Source organism: Heterocephalus glaber, unplaced genomic scaffold, assembly GCF_053883595.1.
Source record: "Heterocephalus glaber isolate CG9 unplaced genomic scaffold, H.glaber_assembly_v1.0 deba00001451, whole genome shotgun sequence".
Lineage (NCBI taxonomy): Eukaryota > Metazoa > Chordata > Mammalia > Rodentia > Bathyergidae > Heterocephalus > Heterocephalus glaber.
In genome coordinates this window covers 6,667,938-6,689,590 of record NW_028258301.1, presented here as the reverse complement: position 1 = coordinate 6,689,590, position 21,653 = coordinate 6,667,938, and the positions used below count along the sequence as shown (strand labels likewise).

At 36.1% G+C, this 21,653-nt stretch overlaps 1 protein-coding gene and 1 pseudogene across 12 annotated transcripts in view; both read left to right on the top strand.

Annotated features, from left to right (window-relative positions):
• Mast2 (microtubule associated serine/threonine kinase 2) overlaps positions 1-21,653 on the top strand; it is a 260,674-nt gene that overhangs the window by 115,398 nt on the left and 123,623 nt on the right. For 7 of the 11 annotated variants that reach the window (XM_087214762.1, XM_004872945.3, XM_004872944.3 and 4 more), the window contains one exon: positions 21,564-21,595. In XM_087214762.1, coding sequence (XP_087070888.1) covers positions 21,564-21,595 — 32 coding nt within the window. Of the gene's footprint in view, positions 1-4,772; positions 4,923-5,028; positions 5,142-6,762; positions 6,863-21,563; positions 21,596-21,653 lie in introns of all 11 variants that reach the window. The other 4 variants (XM_087214756.1, XM_087214757.1, XM_087214758.1 and 1 more) reach the window with 4 other exon arrangements.
• Positions 6,869-21,557, top strand: LOC106008512 (small ribosomal subunit protein mS22-like; annotated as a pseudogene). Its single transcript, XR_015452616.1, has 2 exons — positions 6,869-13,764; positions 13,923-21,557. The product of XR_015452616.1 is annotated as a small ribosomal subunit protein mS22-like (transcript).

Sequence of the window (21,653 nt, the reverse complement as noted above, 5' to 3'; positions counted from 1 at the left end):
TCTTTTATAGAGACTGGGGTGGGGTTTGTAGGGGCTGAGGCGGGGTTGAGTGAGGTAGTAATTAGGGAGTGGAGGAATCAGTGACCTTACCAGGTAGTAGGAGGTGAGTGAGTATTAGGTTACTCTCTAGGCGGGAACAGGGGCATGCTGGGAAGAAGGGTTTGTTCTTTGGTGGGAGCAACCATCTTGGCATAATGTCACACAGGGGAGGGGGCAAGGCACTATAGGAATAGGGCAGCTACTATAACTAATAGCTGCTGAGGTAGTGGGAGACCTATCAATAGTATTCTAACATACTAGCAGTAATAAACCAGAAAAGATATATGTATCACCCACATTAATGAACAACACAGTTCTCCCACTACCAAAAACAGATTTACCAGTATACTTGTCTTTTACAAAGAAAACTAAAATATTTTGACAACTATAGAATGAAGGATATACCATGTGGAATGGTAGAAATTATATTATAAAGATTTTAATTTGCAAATTTGATGGAAATATTTTTAAAAAATAGAATGATTCTCAAGTTCTCACAGAATATCTAGAATAACTAAAGAATATTTTAAAAATTGAGTATAAAAACCAAAACAATTGAGTCTAGTTTAGGGGAAGGCAGCTTTTATCAGACTAATTTGCACCTCAATTGAAGCAAAATAATTAATATAATTTTGGTACAAAATTAATGTAGAAATAAAAAGTAATAGGACAGAAATAGACTGGTTTATTTAATATTTTATATGCTAAGGAAGACATAAATGAAGGCAGGTGGAATTAGTAATTATGATTGAATTATTAGGATAGTTATTTAACTGGAGAAAAATTAGACTTTATGATTGTAAATAAACCAAACAACAATAACAAAAAGAGTTCTCTTCCCAAAGAAACAAATAAGTTTTCTTGTTTATTTACTCATAAAATCAGAAGTCTAGAGGTTTCATAGTTGGATCATCTTTTGCATTAGATTGATCGGTGTGGGCCTCGGTCTCAAGCTGGTTTCCCATATGTTGGATAAAGAACAGCAGTATGGTTTTAGGCTGCGCAGTCACACACTGCAATTCCTAGGTCTTGATGATAAAACCACATCTGGGAGATTATGTGTGAGTATGAGATACACTATAAGAGCCTCCATGATGTAGGAGTTGACATTTTTTTATATGAAAAGCAGTTGAGGGGGCCAGGGATCTAGCTCAATGGTTCTGTCGCCTGCCTCGCAAGCTCAAGGACCTGAGTTCGATCCCTGGTACCAAAAAGAAAAAAAGGAAGAAAAAAAGAAAAGCAGTTGAGGTTTGGATCTTTGGTAAAAATTGGCTTTTATTCTGTATCTACTTTTGAAGACTCTGTAGTGAAAGACATTTGTCATTACAGTTCCTTATGAATTAAAGAAGATGCTTTTATATTTGTCCTTTTTTCTTAATAAACCTATTGGGAAATGATTTTATTTTTGACTTTGAAAGTTCAGCTGCCTAGCTACCATAAACACATTTTTATTATCAGCTCTCTTAGCTATATTATTTGTCCATAAGGCAGATATAGTAATCAGTCTTCACTATATAAGAGAGCCCAGTATACCAGGTTCTAAATTGAGAATATTTGTGATGTTGATATAAGTATTGCCCTCAGGCAAAAATTAAACCGTGAGGTTTCTTCCTGCTTTTGCTTTTCAAAAAGGAGAGTACTTAAAAGTGTCATTCTTCAGAGATATGTAATTATTTTGGAGGACATATGACAACATAATTCATAATGGGAACCATTGTTGACAAAGCTTTCCTTCGGATTTTATCTTGAAAGTTATGACTAGTAATAAGTTATTATCATCATACAAAATATGATTCACTTTAATTTTTAGTCCTTAAAAACAAACTATCAAGAACTAGATAGATTTCAAGCATCCCACTTTTTTTGTTTTTAAAAGAATGGTGACATATAGATAAAAATATCATCTGATTATTTGCTCCTGTTCTTCTATGGGGAGTTTGATAAAAGTAAAGAAAAAATTTCAGTTTGTATTCATCAATCTTTAGTACTCTAAAATATTTTTATCAAGTTAGTAAAATAGATGGTTTAGAAAGTTGATTTGTCCTTTCTATTTCCTTCCTCTTCTCCCTGCCACATATATTCCTGGTCTCTGTTGCCACACCTCTCCCCCTTCCCTCTGCTGGAATTGTTCTTCTCCTAAGGGTCATTTTCCTCCTGTGCTAACCTCCTGCCATCCTCATGCAATTAAAACCGAGTACATAAGTTTTCAGATCTACTAACATCATGGATAACTCTTAACATCTTTGCAGACAAGGATAATCAGTCTAGTCTCAGATCTTTGGAGTTCTGCTACCTGTATTTACTATATTTTAACAGCATATTCCTCCAGGCACCATGTATTTTGTACATGTGTTGTAATTGTTTCACTCAAAAATCTTAGTGAACCGAAATTGTATTACTCTGATCATCTCTGAATTAAATTTCCCTGCTCCCCTGTATAAATCAGGACCTGTAAATTTCCTATAGATATTTTTTTATGGTCATCTTTGGATATTTAAAGAAAATTCAACCAGTGCAGCCCCCGTCTATCCCCTCTTGTTTTATACTGTGCTACTTTGCACTTTTACTATATTCCATCAGTTCTAAAAGTCACATCTTTTACTTTTTAGTAACTCTGAAATTGTGGTTTGTTACTTTTGATGTTACGGTATACTTTAACTGGCAGTGCTTATTTTTGTCTTTAAAAAATTTCTTACTGGCACTTAAAATAATGGTGTTTCTGGCAAGCAATAGTTTTTTGTATTTGATGACATGTGTTATGTTACCTATGGGCCCATGAAAGCATTTGAATTTGTAACTTTAAGCATCCACCTTTTTTTGGGGGGGGGTACCGGGGATCGAACTCAGGACCTTGGGCTTGCGAGGCAGGCAGCAGAACCACTGAGCTAAATCCCTGCCCCTAACCTCTACCTTTTTAGCCTTAACCCTTTGGTATTTCTGTCTTGAAAATCTTAGTCTTCTTGATTCTTTGCTTTTCTTTTAATCAGTTGATGTTCATTTGATGTTTTTCCTTTATGTATCATTTAAGGTTTAGCTCAGTGGTACCGCCACCTGCCTCACAACTGCAAGGTCCTGAGCTCGATCCCTGGTACCAAAAAAAAAAAAAGATTGTTGCAATTTTCTCCTTTAATTTATTTGAGATGTATAGTGTTTATGAATTTTCTATTGTATTTACTTGTGTATTTGAAGGGTAAACCCAACTCAGACATAATGTATTATTCAATTTTAAAAAATGATCCTGGAGGGCCAGGGATTTAGCTCAGTGGTTCTGCCGCCTGCCTCGCAAGCACAAGGTCCCAAGTTCGATCCCTGGTACCAAAAAAGGAAAAAAAAAATGATCCTGGATGTAACATAAACTTTGTTTTTCACTTTGAGGTAGTTTTGGTAAGATATATATTTTTAGGAGTTTGTCTATTTTGTCTGTTTTGTTATTTAGTGAAAAAAATTGTTTATATTGCTCATTTTGCTTTTTTATGCACTTGTACAAGTTTAACTTCTTTATGTATTATACTGAACCACATAGGGAATTGGGTAGTTAGGTAGCTGCTGGGAAGATTTTTAATAACTTATCCAGTTTTATTTTCCTTTTAATCTTTGCTGAATCTATCCTTATATTCTTCTTTGTATTTCTAATCTTTTCGTGATCAACATTAGCAGGAGTTTGTCTTTGTTGTTAGTTTTTCTATAACCCAACTGTTATTTTACTTCAGCCTTTCCATGTTAATTCGCTTTTGGTAAATCTCTTGCAAATGTCATACAATAGTTTTTGGTTTTTAAAATCTATTTACATTTATTATGAATGATGATCTATTTGAACTTGTTTCTGGCATATTATTCCTTATATTCCAATCCTGCATTTCCGTGCCTTACTGCCTCACACCCCTCTTTTACCATTTAAAACTACCAATAGCATCTCTTTGTTTTCTTGTTTTCTTTTCTCAACTCTGGTGGTCTATTAGAACAACTTTAAATTTTTAACTGTTTGCTGAACACAAGGACTGTTTACCTTTCATCATTGTTTCCAGTCTTGCATATTATTTTTGCCCAATATTTTGATTCTTTCCTTAAAAAGAACTCCACAAATTAGAAATTATTATTGATATTTAGTATAGGGGTTTTTTTTGTTTTGGTACTGGGGATCGAACTCGGGTCCTTGTGCTTGCGCAGCAGGTGGCAAAACCACTGAGCTAAATCCCTGGCCCTTATTCTGTGACTCTTAAGATGGTGTTTTAGTGTTACTATCATTTACTTGATCTAAATTTTTATAATTATTATTACTTACCCTTTCTTGAGTTGGATTATTTTTCCAGTATATGTATATTCATCTCTTTCATCAATTTTAGAAATTTCTTAGTCATTATCTCATTAAATATTATAACTTCATTTAAATTTCCTTCTGACATTCTAACTAGACATGTTTAACACAATGCAACATACAAAACAACATATACTATATAGTCGATTTAAATAAAATATCAAAACAGAGAAATTGATCTATGAAGTTAGAAAACAAGATAGTGGTTTTCCTGGGGAGTGGATGTAGTGACCAGAGGAGGGAGCATGAAGAGACTTCTAGGTTGATGGTAACATTTATTTTCTTTGGTCTGGCTATTGATTACACTAGTATGTTCCTTTTGTGAAAATTTTAATTATATGCATTTGTTACACTTTTCTATATTTAGATTGTATCTCAATAAGTAGTTAAAGAGTATTTGTTGTCTTCTTTAATCTAGTGGGAAAGTGAAGTATAGAAAAGCATTAAACAAAATTTATGGAGATCATTATTTTGGACTAGACTCCTACTAGGCTCTAGCAGATCATACCAAACCAACATGGAGTCACTCATCATAAATGTCCTGTAATCAAACTGCACTTTGAAATGGGTGAGTTTTAGAAAAATCAGAATATTCCCAGCAGCCAATCAGAAGGGGCCCAGTTTACCTGAGCAGCCATGATTAAAAAAGTCCCCCTGTCTTTGTCATTGAACAGGGTCCAAGGAAATACCCAGTGTGAAGATGGGAAACCTTGACCAACTCCACCCATGGGGCATGTTGCAGATTCGCTGACTTTTGTCACAGAAAAATAATTTTCAGGACACATAAGTAAGAAGCATAAAGAGATTTATTAGGCCACATTAAAAGTATGCAAAGATATAGAATGTGAACCCTTCAAAGTGTGGGCCTTCCAGCCTTGAGCTGGGAATATTTATGGAGGACTTAGAGGGTAGAAATCTGTAGAACTTGTGAATCTATGCAAAGTTTTTAGAAAATATTCAGTTAACAGATGAAAGGTGACAGCTCTTTCTGCAAGGGAGTGGCAAAGACCTATTCATAGGTGATAGATATAACAGGTGGTAGAGCTGTAGCCCATCCATAAGACAATGGCCTATTTAAGGTAGGAGGGAATAGCCAATGCTCATTTACAGGTAAAGGGGAATGGTCCAGGCATATGTAACCTTAGAGATTTTTTGCTTAGGTTTGTGTCCTGAGCCTGCAATTTTTGTTAAAATACAAATTTAAAATTACAGATATTCTTTGTCTCCTTTTTACTTTATTTTTCCTATCCTGCCTCATTTTGACTGTAAGCAAAGTATCTTTAAAATGATGTCTGCTTTTTGTTTCCCATCTGTGCTTTCTTCAGCTCTTTTCTGCCAGAAAGCCAAACTCCTCTGTTCAGCTCAGTAGAACACCTATTCTAATTTATAGAAAGAGATGTTGCTTGAGTCTAGAATTGCAAACAGAAGCCAATTCAGTCTTTAAGTTTGTTTTAATTTTTTTTTTGACAATGGTGTTGTAGAAAAGTTTTTTTCCCCCTCCTTGATTTTAAGTGTTAGTTGAGAAATTGTCTCCAAAACTCAGTCCTGTATCTTATTTCCAGTAGAATAGAAGACGGAGTTATGTTTCTTGGAACCTGTTAATTTCCTTTTCTGGGAAAAGAGGAATGACTGGGAAATATATATATATATACATATATATATATATGTATATGTGTGTGTATATATATATACACACACACACACACATGAGTTAGAATTCAATAGAAAGTGTGATGAAGGTTCAAGGAGAGAACTGCTTCGGGCAGAAACAGCATTAATCTACACTTGTGTCCCTTCTAATGACTATGGACATAAAGGACAAATGCTAGCCTTGTGACTTTGTGACTTTTGGCTTGCATATTTACTTGTGGGGGTAGTAGTTATTGGCTTTGGACACTTAGCCTTTGTCTTTTCTTTGGAAATATTTTATGAGTTTAGTCATTGTGACTAATGAGTAAAAATATAGGCTTAGGGGTCTGTGTGAATGGCACTACCTTTAGAAGTTTGCTTTATTGACAAGGAAAAGGGAGTTATTGTTTATTTTTCTAGAATTCAGTACGTATAGCTTTCTTTATATCTTCAGAATATAGTTCAAGATCTTTTATTTTGTTCAATATAAGCAGATAATACTTTTAGTTCTCTGAGAAGTACAGTATCTTTAGCAGGAAGTATCAAAGCACCTCAATTTGGAGGATATAAAATAGTAACAAAATTTTAGAGATTGTTAAAATGATGTATCCGTGAATGTTGGGGATAATGTTGGGGATGTAGAGTTTTTAGAGCATATGCTTTATCCATTAACATTAGATCTTTGTTGCTGGTGGGTCAAATTAGAAAAAAATCATTTATTACTCTTGATAATCCAAAGTATCTAACCTTAAACTTTTAAATGTATTTTCTTATTCTAGCCTTGGAATAACTTGTGAGAAGATGTTTTTATCTCAGGTGTACAGATAAGAAAAATGAAGTTTAGAAAGGTTTGATGGCTACTAAGATTGTATGAGGCAAGTAAGTAGCAGAACTATGTTTAAATATTTTTCTCTCAGCTCTGAGTTCTTTATATCATGTGGAAATTCCCTGTTAGTATTACCAAGCTATTTTTACTCTTCCTGAAACTCGTATGAGAAGAAATGTACTCACCACTTATAAAGTACTTTCATTATTTTATTTGACTTTTACAACCTTCTTTTTTTTTTGGTACCGGGGATTGAACTCGGGTCCTTGCGCTTGCACAACAGGCAGCGAAACCACTGAGCTAAATCCCTGGCCCCTACAACCTTCTAAGCCATAGAGGTCGATGAAATCCAAGGTCATCCAGTTATATTTTATTAAGTTATGACATAAACTCAGTTTCACACTTTGTGCTCTTTCCCATATTTTTTCATATTATTGTATAATGTATATATTCTATTACTGTAACCTGTTCTCAGAATGATACTATGTAAATTTAATGGAGAAAGAACATGGTCATGAAGATTGAAATACTTGAGAGTTTCACAGGGATGCCATAGCTAGCTGCATGTACACTGGTTTCAGAGACTTATCCTCAAATGTGAATAAGTAAGCTTCAGCATCAAAATGTCCAGAGTAGTAGATTTAAATTTTCTACATCGGAAAGACAGATGTTTATGTACCCCACGGATTTATTTGTTGCTAAAGCTGAGATGTTTGTATTTGGTGTAATGGTCCTTCAAAGGTCAATTAATAAGTGATATTAAAGGAGATTTACTTGCTCGGTAATGTGTTTCACTCCCGAAAGAAAGCATTAATTCTGACGCTTCTTGGATTAGTTAACCAGCTATAAAACTCTGTCAGTAAATAATACAAGTGATAACAGTATGTTTTTTCCCCAATAAAATTTCTGGTGGACCTTATTGCACTTAATAGTTTTTTCATCAATGAAATTCCAGATTGGTGGGTGGAATCCTATTATAACGCTTATAATGTGATAAGAATAGTAGCAAGTACTATTTAGTTGATTGAGTCATTGACTTATTCATCTGTAGTTTATTTGGTGCTGTTAGATTTCCACCACTGTAACAAAATATCTGAGGTAATCAGCTTATAAAGAGAAAAAGTTTACAGCACACAATTTTGAGAAGTTTCAGTTCATAATTGGGCAGACCCATTGCTTTTACGCCTGCAAAGTATTTATTTGCATAGATAAGAGGAAAAATAAAAGAATGTATTTTTCTTTTGGTACTGGGGTTCAAACTCAGGACCTTGCACTTGCAAGGCAGGCACAGCACCACTGAGCTAAATCCCTGGCCCAGAAGAATGTGGTTTTATGAAAAGTTTTGACATAAAAGAGTGAATATTCCCAACACTGGGGAGGCTGAGGCAGGAGAATCACTGCAAGTTTGAGGCCAGCCTGGACTACATAGTGAGTTCAAGGCCAGCCTGAGCTATATAGCAAGACTCTGTTTCCAAAAGGAAAAAAAAAGAGTGAATATTACTGTTAGATGCTGCTGATCTGCCAAACATAAAAAGAAATGGAGGAGGTTAGGGATTTAGCTCAGTGGCACTGCGCTTGGTTCAAAAGTGCAAGGTCCTGAGTTCAATCCTCAGTATGGGGCAGGGTGGAGGCCTCAAAATGCAGTGGAAATTCTTTACCAGGAGGCCTTTGCAAGCATGTTGTAACTTGGCAAGCATGTTTCAAATGATGTGGTAAGGTTTTGACTCTATTTTCAGTGTGTTGAATGAATAGGAAGTGAGAAGCTAGAGATCATGGATATAGACAGCTCATTTAAGAAGTGGGGGGCTGGGGATTTAGCTCAGTGGTTCTGGTGCCTGCCTTGCAAGCGCAAGGTCCTGAGTTCGATCTCCGGTACCAAAAAAAGAAAAAGAAAAAGAAGTGGGGCTGTGAGGGGAAACAGAATTGATAAAGCAGTGATTGAAAAAGGGAATGTAGTAATTAAGGCAATTCTCTTTCTTATTCAAGACGGGATAGACTTGAATGTGTTCAGTATGCTAGTCAGAAGATTGTGAGAAATATATGAAGGCTAAAGAGGATAGCTTGTAGATCACACAAGGCTGGGTCAAGCTACACCTGATGAATATATTGTGAGATATTACCAGCTTTGTTTCTAAAACAAGATGAATCTGAAAATTTATGTTTATTTACCTAAATGGGAAGTGCTTTTAACTTTTTAGGCTTCCTGATTATGCAGCTTTCTTCCCCACCCTGTTCTGAATATTCCCTGTGAGAGGAATGATCAGGAAGTCATTGCTTCTTTGACTACCTTTATCTGACAGAGGTCAGTTTTTGCTCCACTAGGCTTAGGCATGTCTTTATGATACCAAAGAGTATGGCACAAATATGATGATCTGGAACCCTGAGCATCAAATATAGGCCTTTGTGTAGGCATTAGGTAAAGAAGGCAGAAGGGACTGATTTCCATGGATGCATTTCTGTGTATGCATTTTTCTGCCTATACAGGGATTTGGAGAGGGTGACATATGCATCTTACAGGATTTTTTATTTATTATTGTTGCCCCAAACTAAAATTTATCGTGTTACCTATTTAAACTATTAAAAAACAAAAATCCCAGAACTGTTATGTAGATTCAAAGAACAAATATTTTCAGTTTTATGTTTTTCTAGAAGGTAGAAAAAGGATGTATTTCTCCGGCACATTTTAAAAGTATCTTGTTCAACTTGTGCTGCTTTAACAAAATAGTACAAATTGAGTAATTGATAAAGAAGAGACATTTTTTCACAGGTTTTGAGACTGGGAAGACTAAATTCAAGGTGTAGGCATTTGGTGTCTTGTAAGGACTTTCCTGTTTTGTGCCTGTGTGGCAGAAGATGGAAGAACAAAAAAGGCCAAATGCTGTGTGAAGCCTCTTTAATAAATTCCTTAATCTCATCCACAAGGGAGGAGCCCTCATGCCCTAATTACCTCCTGAAGATCCCAGCTTTTAATATTCTTACAGTAGAATTTAAGTTCCAACATGAATTTTGGAAGGGACACAAACATTCAGACTATAGCCGAGAGGATAGTATAACTATGATAGCAAAGTTACACAAGAACAGTTCAGGAAGAAAAAATACACAAGCCAGTCTTACTTATTCATATAAGGGTAAAAATCCTAAACAAATGTCTTACTCCTATATGATTTCATTAGTGAAACTGTTAATAACACATCTTACACAAATTCATTCAGGAAATAGAGGAACAGCTTCCAGCCAGTTTTAGGAGACCAGCATAATTGTGATACCAAAATCAGACAAAGGCATTAAAACAGAAAAATAGAGACCATATTCATTATGAAAATAGGTACAGTAATCATTAATAAAATATTAGCAAACAGAAGCCAGCTATGTATTTGCTAAAATTAGAAACACAAGATTAATTTAATAATAGAAAATCAGACACTGTCATTCTCCCTATTGAGATGGTTAGAATGTGGAGCAGTTAAAACTCATTCATTATTAATGGGAGTATAACAAGGTATAGTCACTTTAGAAAAAAACCTAGTAGTTTCTTAACACATTTCTGCTCTGTAACCAAGTAATTCCACACTCTTACCTAAGACAGATGATACATAGCTTATGAAAAAAATATGTAAAATGGATGCACTTTGAGATAATAACATTAAGTGAAATAAATTAGACACATGAGCTTAAATATTGCATGGTTTCTCTTATATGACAAACCCAAAATGTAAATGATTTGGAAAGCAAAATAAAAGATAGATAATAGGAAACAGAGAGACAGGGCTGTTGCAAATGGGAAGGGAACAAAGTGATGAACTGGGGAGAAAGGCAGAGAAGGGGGAAGTAAAAAGAATTAAGAGGTGTTACAGAAATGTACCAACTGGGCTGGGTATTTAGCTCAGTGGTTCTGCCTCCTGCCTCACAAGCTCAAGGTCCTGAATTCAATCCCCAGTACCAAAAAAAAAAAAAAGGAAAAAAAAGAAATGTACCAACTTCCCTTGATGAATTATGTACTGCAAACTTGTACTAGTAAAAAATTTTTAAACATTTTAAAGTTTGTTAAAAAAGAAGAAAAAAAAGTACTTGTATGTTAATAACTCCAAGCTGTAAACAACCCAAATGTCTATCAGTTGGAGAAAGCAGCTGGGGATTTAGCTCAGTGGTTCTGCTGCCTGCCTTGTAAGCACAAGGTCCCGAGTTCTATCCCGGTACCAAAAAAAAAAAGAGAAAGATATACTTGTATGCTTATATTCCCATTGTTATATGCAACAGTGTAGATGAATCTCAAAAGCACTGTGTTGAGGGAAAAAAGCTTTTGTGAAAAGGTCTGTACTTGTGTGGTTCCATTCATTTGGGCTTCTGGAGCAGGCAAGAAAAATCTGTACAGAAAAAAAAAAAAAGAATAGTATTTGCTTGGAACAGGAGCTAGTAGTTTTTGGGGATGCAGTGAGAAAGGCCATGATGGAGCTTTCTGGTTTGATGGACTTGTTCTGTATTTTGAGAGATGAGTTATCTGAGTGTATACTGTCATCAGACTTATCAATTGGCACACAAAATTTATTCAGTACAATTTTTGTTACTTTACCAAAAAGAGGTGTGTTAGTCAGCTTCTGTTGCTATGACAAAGTACCCGAGATAAACAATTTAAAGGAGGAAAGATATATTTTACTTTAGCTGACGATTTCACAGGCTTGTTCATGGTTGATCAGTCCATTGTTTTGGGGACTTCGGTGAAACAGAGTGTTGTGGTGGAGAAGGCATGGTAGAGCAAAGCTGCTCACCTTATGGCAGCCAGAAAGCAGAAAGAGAAAGAGTGGAAGGGGTCAAGGCAAGATATATCTTTCTAGGGCACTCTTCCAATAACCTAATTTATCCAACTACCGTAGTTCCTACCACCTACAGTTTCTACTACCTCCCAGTAGTACATTCAACTATGAATCCATCAGTGGGGCAGTCTATTGAAAAGGTCATGTTTTAAATCACTCCCCAAAAGCTGCACCTCTGAACATTGCTTCATTAGGGACCAAGCCTTCTACACACGAGCCTTCAGGGGACATTTCAAATCCAACCCGTAAGAGGATAGGGGAATACAGAATTGTAAACAAATGAATTTGATTAATGATATACATGTTGAAGTCTGCAGTCTGCTTCAAGATGGATTAAAGAAAACAAATGTAGGTGCCCAAATATGTGATGAAAGAAATATAAAAAATATTAACTGTATAATCTGGGCTGTAATGGACATTCACTGTTTACATCTTTAAACTTTTATGGGTTTTCTGTGTTTGAAAATTTTTTAAATGGGTGGCAAATGGTGTTACTTGTGTAATGAAATGCAATTCTTGTTAATTGATTTCTTTTTTTTTTTGGTACCGGGGATTGAACTCAGGTCCTTGTGCTTGTGAGGCAAGCGACAGAACCACTGAGCTAAATCCCCAGCCCTTGATTTCTAAAATAATACAGTATAATTGCTACCTAGAAGTAAACCTAACAAGATTTCTACTGTATAATATTTGTGTGGAAAAGTATTAAAAATTTATTAACACACTAAAAAAAGCTAAGTAACAGAAAAATGTACTGTGCTTTTGGCTGAGAATTCTTTGTATTGTAAAATATGTCATGTCTAATCAGATCAGCTCTCCATTGAGCATGATATGATGTCAGTCCAAATGTGTATCTATAAAATGGCTCTAAAATTTATAGAAAGTAGAACCTCTACTGTGCCTGCCTAGCAAGCACAAGGTCCTGAGTTTGATCCCCAGAACAACAACAACAACAACAAAAAATTAGGCCTGGGGATTTAGCTCAGTGGCACAGCACCTGCCTTGCAAGTGTAAGGTCCTGAGTTCAATCTCCAGTACCAAAAAAAAAAAGTGGGGCCAGGGATTTAGCTCAGTGGTTCCAGTGCCTACCTCAAAAGAGCAAGGTCCCAAGTTTGATCCCCAGTACCAGAAAGTAAGTAGAACGTCAAGAGTAACTCCTATATTGGGCCAGGGATTTAGCTCAGTGGTGCCAACACCTGCCTTGCAAGCGCAAGGTCCTGAGTTCGATCCCTGGTACCAAAAAAAAGAGTAACTCCTATAATTTGGAAGAATAATAATAAGGTAGACTTGCCTTATAAATATCAATGTGAATATCCAAGCTGTAGCAAGTAAACAGTGTTATATAGGCACAGGGATGACCAGATATTATACTAGATTATAGAGTTAAAAAATGGACCCATGTACATATGGAATGATATTGCATATCATTCAATAAATGACAGCATTTGGGATAATTGATCATTTATGTAAAAATAAATATAATGGCATTCCTGTGACCCTACATACACAAAAATGTGTATCAGGTGCATTAACAAACTTACTGTGAAAAGTAGACCTATAAAACTTTTAGAAGAAAATATAAGCATATATATTCAGGTCTCAGTATATCACAAATGGATTTCTTACATTTACAAGACCATCTTCACAAGGGCCAGGAATGTAGCTCAGTGGTGCCATGCCTGCCTGGCAGGCACAAGGTCCTGAGTTGGATCTCTGGTACCGAAAACAAAAACAAAAAAAATCATCACATAAAGAAAAAAACTGGATGTCAGTCCTTAGAACCCCTGTGTTGGTATGGATGTTCTTAATAGGTTCTCAGGGCACAGAGTGGGTCTGTATCCAGGTCATGCCCAAATTCAGCCTGATGCTCTGTTGCAGCTACTGCCTCTGCTCCTCAAGGTGGGGCTGCCATGCAGCCTGCTTAGCTCCAATGTCAAATCTCAGAGATCAAGTACCGTAACCTACATTTATGGATGAGGAAATCCAAAGCATCCTCATCAAGATGACAGGCTTGAACTTGGAGAATATTTTTAAGTCAGCTATGTAAAAGGTAAAGCCACTAACCAATAAGTTAATGACCCAGGCCTAATTAAAAATACCACAGATTCTGGAAGAGTGTGCACCTATAAATGATGTGTTAGCCAGGCGTGGTGGCACACACCTATAATCCCAGCACTTGGGAGGCTGAGGGAAGGAGGATCACCTCAAGTTTGAGGCCAGCCTGGACTACATAGTGAATTCAAGGCAGCCTGAAATACATAAACTCCATCTCAAAAAAAAAAAAAAAAAGCAAACGATATGTTAGTGGAAGATAAGATTTTAGAAGGAACAGAAACAACCAAATTTTATATGTGCTACTGAAGCAAGTACACAGAAACAGCCAAATATATGTTTACCAATACATCATATAACATACCACACTGAGAGCATTTTGTTGTAAGAGAAACAGGTGGCTCACTATGCAGAGCTTCTTGGGAAGAACGGAATCAGATGATATTGTTTATTTCTTCAAAGAAGTATATAGAATTTTGCGACCAATAATTTTCAAGGAAGACAGCCTTAAGACCATTTACAGCCAGGACCAGCATATTGATCCTTCATCTTTGCATTGCTCAGTTTGAGCCAGATTCTACTGAGTACGTCAAGGTTCATCATCAGACCTATAAAGATATTGAAAAGCATGGAAAGTATGGTCTTTTACATTTAGCAAGACACTGGTGGAATAGCTTGGAATCTTGTAATTAAGAAAAGATTGATGGTTTTCTGGTTGACAAGGTTCAGAGAGATTTAATTGATGCTGCCAGCAGGTTGGTCCAGTTGAATGACATGCTCCATCCAGGTGGCCAGTCAGCTCAAGAGGCCATAAAGCAGGCTACTAAGGGAGTAAATTTAATTAAGGTCTTTGCAAACATAGAAGCACAGATGGGGGCATATATAGAATTCACACTTGTAACTTATCAAAAAGCTTTCATTAGCCATTCTGTAGCTTCCTAAAAATATTTTTTTCCCATTAAGTTTATTGGTACATTTTAGGTATACAATACAGTTACATTCATCATTGGGATCTTGTACCATTACATGAGTATCTTGGTTCTTATTTTTTTCCCCTTCTCCTGCCCTCCCTTCACTCCCTCCACCCTTCCCTATTTGCAAAGACTTTGTTTCCATTTTTTTCCTTTTCTCATATTTTTTCTTTTCCCTTCTTTCCTTTCCCCTACCCCTCCCACTTCCCCTGCTCCTTTAGACCTTTTCTTCCTATTACACAATATCAATTATACATTTTAAAAATTACAATATCAAGATCTAGGAGACATTACCACAAATTTTACAGAATTTAAAAGGATATAGAAAGCATATTACAAAAATCTTTTCTGAAATAAATTTGACAACTTCTAAGAAGTACCTTGGAAGACAAATTAATGAAACTAGCTCTGGAGGAAATATAAAATTTGAATAGCACCTATTAAAGTATATTCCTAGCTTGAAAACCTACCTATATGACAACAATAGGCTCATATACAGTTTAACTGATAAATTATATCAAATATTTAAAGCAGAAAAAAGAAGGAACACTTCGCCCCTCATTTTGGGAAATCAACATTGTACTAATCCTAAAACTGGATAAAGATAATAGAAGAAAAAAGTATGAACATAGACAGAAATTTGTTTAACAAAACAAAGTATTAGAAGTCAGATCTGGCAGTGTGTAGAAAGTGGTTTTATTATAGGGATGGCAGTGTTGGTTCAGCATTGGAAGATCCACCCCCAAAAGTCATCATTTTTACAGAGGAAAGGAAAAAGCCATGTGATCCTGTCACTAGTTGGAGAAAAAGTATTGGACTGAATTCTACAGCTGTTCATGGTGAAAGCTATCAGGAGACTAGAAGTAGAACAGAACCTTCTCAACAGATCAAAGACATGTACTCCATACTTCCAGCAAAAATGCCTTATATGAATGGAGAAGATACAATGCTTTCTCCCTAAGGTGGGGAACAAGGGCATATATGCCTACTCTTCATCTGTCCATTAAACTTTGAAATATAGGCCTAAACCAAAATAGTCTGGCAATAAAATGACACAATTAGGATAGGATTGGCAAGGTAGAAGCAGAATCTTTATATGTAAATGAGATGATCATCTACACTGAAAATACTAAGAAATCTCTATGATGCCCTAGAACTTGTATTTGAATTTAGCAGGATTTGAAAACCCAAAGTATATATAAAAACTCAGGTTTATGTATACTTGCTATAAATGAAGAATTGGATATTGAAATTTAAAAGTTATATAGGAGTACAGCGGACCTAGAAAAGTAAAAAGAAAAAAAAATGTTGGAAGCCATTAAATACCTAATTTTAAGACTTCCTCTAAAGCTACAGTAATCAAGGCAGTGTTGGTGTAAGGAAAGACATGTAGATCATTGGAATAAAACAGAAGCTAGAAATAGAACCACACATATATGGTCCACTGAGTTTTGAAAGATTATTTAACATTAACATTTTATAGAGTATAAACTCAGTTCAAGAGCAGAGGAAAAGATAGTGTTTTCAGCAAATGGCACTAGAACACCTGGTATCCATATATAAAAAATTAACCTCAACCCTTTATTTCCATACATAAAAATAACTTGAAAGGATCCATGAACCTAAATATGAAAGACTAAAACTATAAAACTTTTAAGAAGAAATAAGGAAAATGTTTATGAATTTAGGGTAGGCAAGAACTTCCTAGGATACAAAAAACAAGATGTATAAAGAAAAAAATTGATAAATGAGATCCCATCAAAATTTAGAACTTTAAATGACATCATTAAAATGAAAAGTAGTCCTTAAACAGACCATATTTACAATGCATATAACCTATGACCAGAGTATATAAAGACCTCTTACAGCTCATTAATAGACAACCCAAATAAAAAGTAGACAAAAGAAGATGATAAATAGCCAGTACAGCACAAGGAAAGGTGTGCAACACTAGAATCAGAAAAATACTAATCAGTACAATAACAAGATTGAGTTATACACAATCATTAGGGAGATGAAGTTAAAAGTTTTAAAAGCCTTGACTTTTAACTTTGACTCTTTCTTTTTGTTGGATTCTCTCCCTTTGCATTTAATTTGTCATGCCCAACGAATTCATTCTACTGAGCTTCCTGGGGTTATGATCCTCATTGTCTTTTCCTAGGATATTGCCTAAAATTTTTTGGAGTGCTGGTTTGGTATTCATGAAGTTCCTAAGGTGCTCTTTATTGTGAAAGTATCTTATTTCTCCATCAATTTTGAAAGATAGTTTTGCAGGGTACATCAATTTGGGTTGGAGGCTGTTTTACTTTGGGGCTTGAAATACATCACTCCAGGCTCTTCTTGCCTTGAGTGTTTGCGTTGAGAAGTCTCCTGTGATTCTGATGGGCTTTCCTTTGTATGTGATTTGTTTCTTTTCTCTCACTGCTTGTAGAATTTTGTTCTTCTGTTGGGTTTCTGGAATCCTAACAATTATATGCCTATGTGTAGACTTTTTGATCAAGGCTAGTTGGAGTCCTATATGCCTCACTTATCTGTACGTCCAGTTCTTTTCCCCTCCTTGCCATCACTTCTGTGAACAGTTTTTTTATGTCGTCTGCAGTCTCTCCTGTTTCTTCATAGACTCCAATCAGTCTTATGTTATTCTTTGCATCGTCTAGCAGCTGCTGGATTGATTTCTCGTGTTCCCTTACAATTTTAAAGCAATTTTTCTTTTCCTGGTCACTAATTGCAATCTTATCTTCTATATCTGAAATTCTGTCCTCACATTGGTTCATTCTGCTGCGTAGACTTTCAATGGAGGTTTGCTTTTTGTTTTTTGGTTTTTTTTCGTACCAGGGATTGAACTTGGGTCCTTGCACTTGTGCAGCAGGCAGCGAAACCACTGAGCTAAATCCCAGGCCCCTCAATGGAGTTTTTAATCCCCTGGAAATCTGTTTGTATCTGTTTTATGGATTCTGTTTGTTTCCTACATTGGGATTCCATCATGTTCTTCAGCTCCTGTATTTTTTTTTAATCTATGTCCTCTCTAGATTTATTAATCATGTCTTGCACTATGGGTACAATCTCTCCTGTTATCTGAGAAATTATTTCTGATTTCATTTTTTCCAGATCCCCTTTTGTTGCCAGTTCAGGCACTCCAAGTGGTTGAGTATCAGATTGTTCCATCTCATTTCCCTTTGGGGTTGCTGTAGGTGATGTGGAAGTCTGTTTTTGAGGCTTGTTTACGTGTCTTCTCATTTCCACGGGGTGAGGGGTTGCTGCTGGTGCCACGCGGCTTACCTCCTCTGCCCTGGGAGAGGCGGAATGGCAGCTGGGGAGCCTCCTCCTGGGTGCCGGGATTGGCTCACCTCCTCTGCCCTGGGATCAGTGGAATGGTGGCCGGGGAGCCTCCTCCTGGGCACTGGGATTGGCTCACCTCCTCTGCCCTTGGATCAGTGGAATGGCAGCTGGGGAGCCTCCTCCTGGGCACTGGGCCCCTAAAAATATTTTTAGAACGTTAAAACCTGCCCACATTTAATATTAAGCTGAATCTTTAAAAATGTCAATTAAAAGTTACTGATTTGTGGAAAAAAACCCCTCTAATCTGACTGACATTTACAAAAAGATCATAATATAAAGAAAAGAGGGGGCTGGGGAGTTAGCTCAGTGGTTCTACCACGTGCCTCACAAGCACAAGGTCCTGAGTTCGATCCCCAGTACTAAAAAAAAAATAAAACAATAAACAAATAAAAACAGATAAATCCCTGTCCCCAGACCCTTTAAATTTTGACACTGCATCTTGCCACATTGCCAAGGCTGGCTTTGAACTTGTTATTCTCCTGCTTCAGCCTCCTGAGTAGCTGGGATTACAGGAATGTACCACGTGGTCTATTTTTAATTTTTTTTTTTTTGAGGTGCCTCTGTACTTTTTTCCTGGGGCTGTACTAATTTACATTCTTACCAACAGCAAATAAGAGTTCCTCATTCTCAGGCCAGGGATTTAGTTCAGTGGTTCCACTGCCTGCCTCACAAGTGTAAGGTCCTGAGTTCTATCACTGGTACCAAAAAAAGAATTCCTCATTCTCCACATCATTGATAACAGTTGTTATCATTTGTTTTTTAATAATAGCCATTCTAACTGGAGTGGGATGATATCTTATTATAGTTTGATTTGCATTTCCTAGATGATTAGTAATGTTGAACATTTTTTCATATACTCGGCCACTCATGTAATCCCCTTTGAGAGGTGTTTATTCATTTTAAATCAGATTTTAATCAAATTACTTGGCCTTTTTTTTGTTGCATTGATTGATTTCCTTGTATATTTGTTCGATTTTTGGTTGTTTGAGACAGGGTCTTGTCATGTAGTTCAGGCTGGCTTTGAACTCACTATGTAGCTCAGGTGGCAATGCTCCTGCCTCTGTCTCCCAAGTGCTGAGATTACAGGGATGTGTCACCATACCCAGCAAGTTCCTTGTATATTCTGAATATTAAATCTTTGTCAGATATATAGTTTGTCAATATTCTGCAGGTTGTCTCTTCACTCTGTTGATTGTTTTGCTGTGCAAAAGCTTTTTAGTTCAAATAGATTCTATGTATGTATTTTTTCCTTCTGCTGCTTCTGCTTGTACCTTGTCTAAAGTATCCTTGCCTAGACCAATGTTACAGACATTTCTTCTATATTTTCATCTACTAGCTTTATAGTTTGGGGTTTTACATTTAGGTCTTTAAAAATCATTTTGCTTTGATTTTTGTATATGATGAGAGACAGAGGTCTAGTATCATTCCTCTACATGTGGACATCCTGGCATCATTTGTTGAAGAGAATATGCTTGCCCGGGCCGGGGATTTAGCTCAGTGGTTCTGTCGCTGGCCTCGCAAGCGCAAGGTGTCCCGAGTTCGATCCCCTGCACGAAAAAAGAAAAAGAGAATATGCTTGCCTAGATGTTTCTTCCTGCATTCATTTTTGAAAACCATTTGACTGTGTGGATTTATTTTGGAGTTTCTTATTCTATTCCATTGGTCTGTGTGTCTATTTTTATGCTAGAACCATTTTAAAAAAAATTTGTGGGGGAGGTACCGGGGATCAAACTCTGGACCTTGTGCTTGCAAAGCAGGTGGCGGCACCACTGAGCTAAATCCCTGGCCCTGCTAGAACCATCTTTGTTGTTATTGCTTTGTAGTTTATTTAGAAGTTGGGTAGTATGATTTGTCCAGCTTTGTTCCTTTTTTAAAATTTTTTTCTTGGACCTTATTGGGTGTTATCGATATTTATGTGCACACACACATACACGTATAGTTAATTCCAGTTTCTGTAACATAACTGGATCCAAGATTTTTGTTACAGAGATATGTGTCTGTGGAGATAAAAATGACTAGATTCTGAATGTATTTTAAACTTACAGCATTTAAGAATTACTGGTGGGTGACAGGTGGGGTATAGAAAAAAACAGAGATCCAGCTGTTCAGAGTTTTCGTCTGAACTTTTAGAGAACAGAGTTACCGTTGATTGAGATGGAGAAAGGCTGTGAGTGCAGAGAAAGTTTTCATAGAAAGAAGAGTTTACTTTTTGGCATGTTGGCCAGGACATCTTGAGTAGGAAGTTAGTTATAAGTGTTTGGAATCTGGGTGTCAGGTCTGGGAAAAAAACCAAAGTGTTGGAAAAGGAAAGTAAATTGGTACAATGGTTTTGGGAGCAATTTGGAATATCTGATATACTTCATGATGTAGCAATTCCACCTCCAAGTGTGTACTTCCAAGAAACTTTTTATATGGGTTTATTAGGAAACAAGTAAATGAACATTTTTAGGAGTATTGTTTTTAATAGAGAAGTAAAACATTGAAAGAAAATTAAATTTCCATTTATTGGTGAATGAATAAATATTGGCATATTTTTATTTTTTATTTTTTTTTTTTAATGGGCATATTTTTAGACTGGATTACTACTTAAGGTTTAATGAACTGAGGGGAAATAATCCACATGGATGAATCTATCAGTTTTCTTGGTTTTGACTTATGTCTTTTATGTCAACAGATGCAAATAATATATAACCATGTTTATGTAATTTGAAAACATGTAAAATAATATTGATAATTATTTATCAGTATATAATGGTACCTCGGTTCATGAATGCTTTTGTTTGCAAATAATTTTGGTTCACAAACAGAAGTGCTTGGCAAATTTTTGTTTCTATTCACAAACTGCATTGGGTGACAAACATGACCATGGACAAATGTAAACATGGCCATCTTTTCTAAAATCATAGAACAAATTAAGTTCAGGAACTGAACTTAATAATGAAGCTACGTGGGGAAAAATTAAGTTATAAAAATTTATAAGAGAGGACTGGTAGAAGTTGGATCTGTGTCCTACCTAGAAAAGCAAGTCATGGGGTCCCACTGTTATAGTAAGGGTTATTTCTCATACTAGTGGTATATGTAGTCATCTTTTCTGTTAAGATTTTTTGTAGTTATTTAAAATGTTTTCTAATTATCCTCAATACCATTGCTTTTCTTTTTGGTGCTGGGGATTGAACTCGGGACCTTGTGCTTTCGAGGCAGGTAGCAGAACCACTAAGCTAAATCCCTGGCCCACCATTTCATTTCTTTCATATTCTTGCCACTGATGATATAAATTCTTTACAGATCATCAGTAGTTAAGGCTTTCTCTAGAGTGCCTAGAATTTGCATTGGGGAGATGGTTCCATCTAGTGGGGAAAAGATTGCAAGTATTGTCAGGCATTCTTTTTAGGAAAGAATAAAGAGAGATAATCCTGACTGCTCTTTATTTCTCTTCAATTTTAGAGGCAAAGGGAAGGTTATCCTTTAGAAATATTGTCATTGCCATTATTAAGATAATGCTGTAAATTTCCTAGACTATGTAGGCAGACCTGCAGGACTCAAATGTGCCCTTATTTCTAACCTATGGGAATTTTGTTTTTCAGAAGGAGTTGAGCCTTCCAAGAAGAGGCAGTTTGTAAGTAGATGATTATTACCATTATGATTATGATTATATATGATAATCTTTTGCAAAG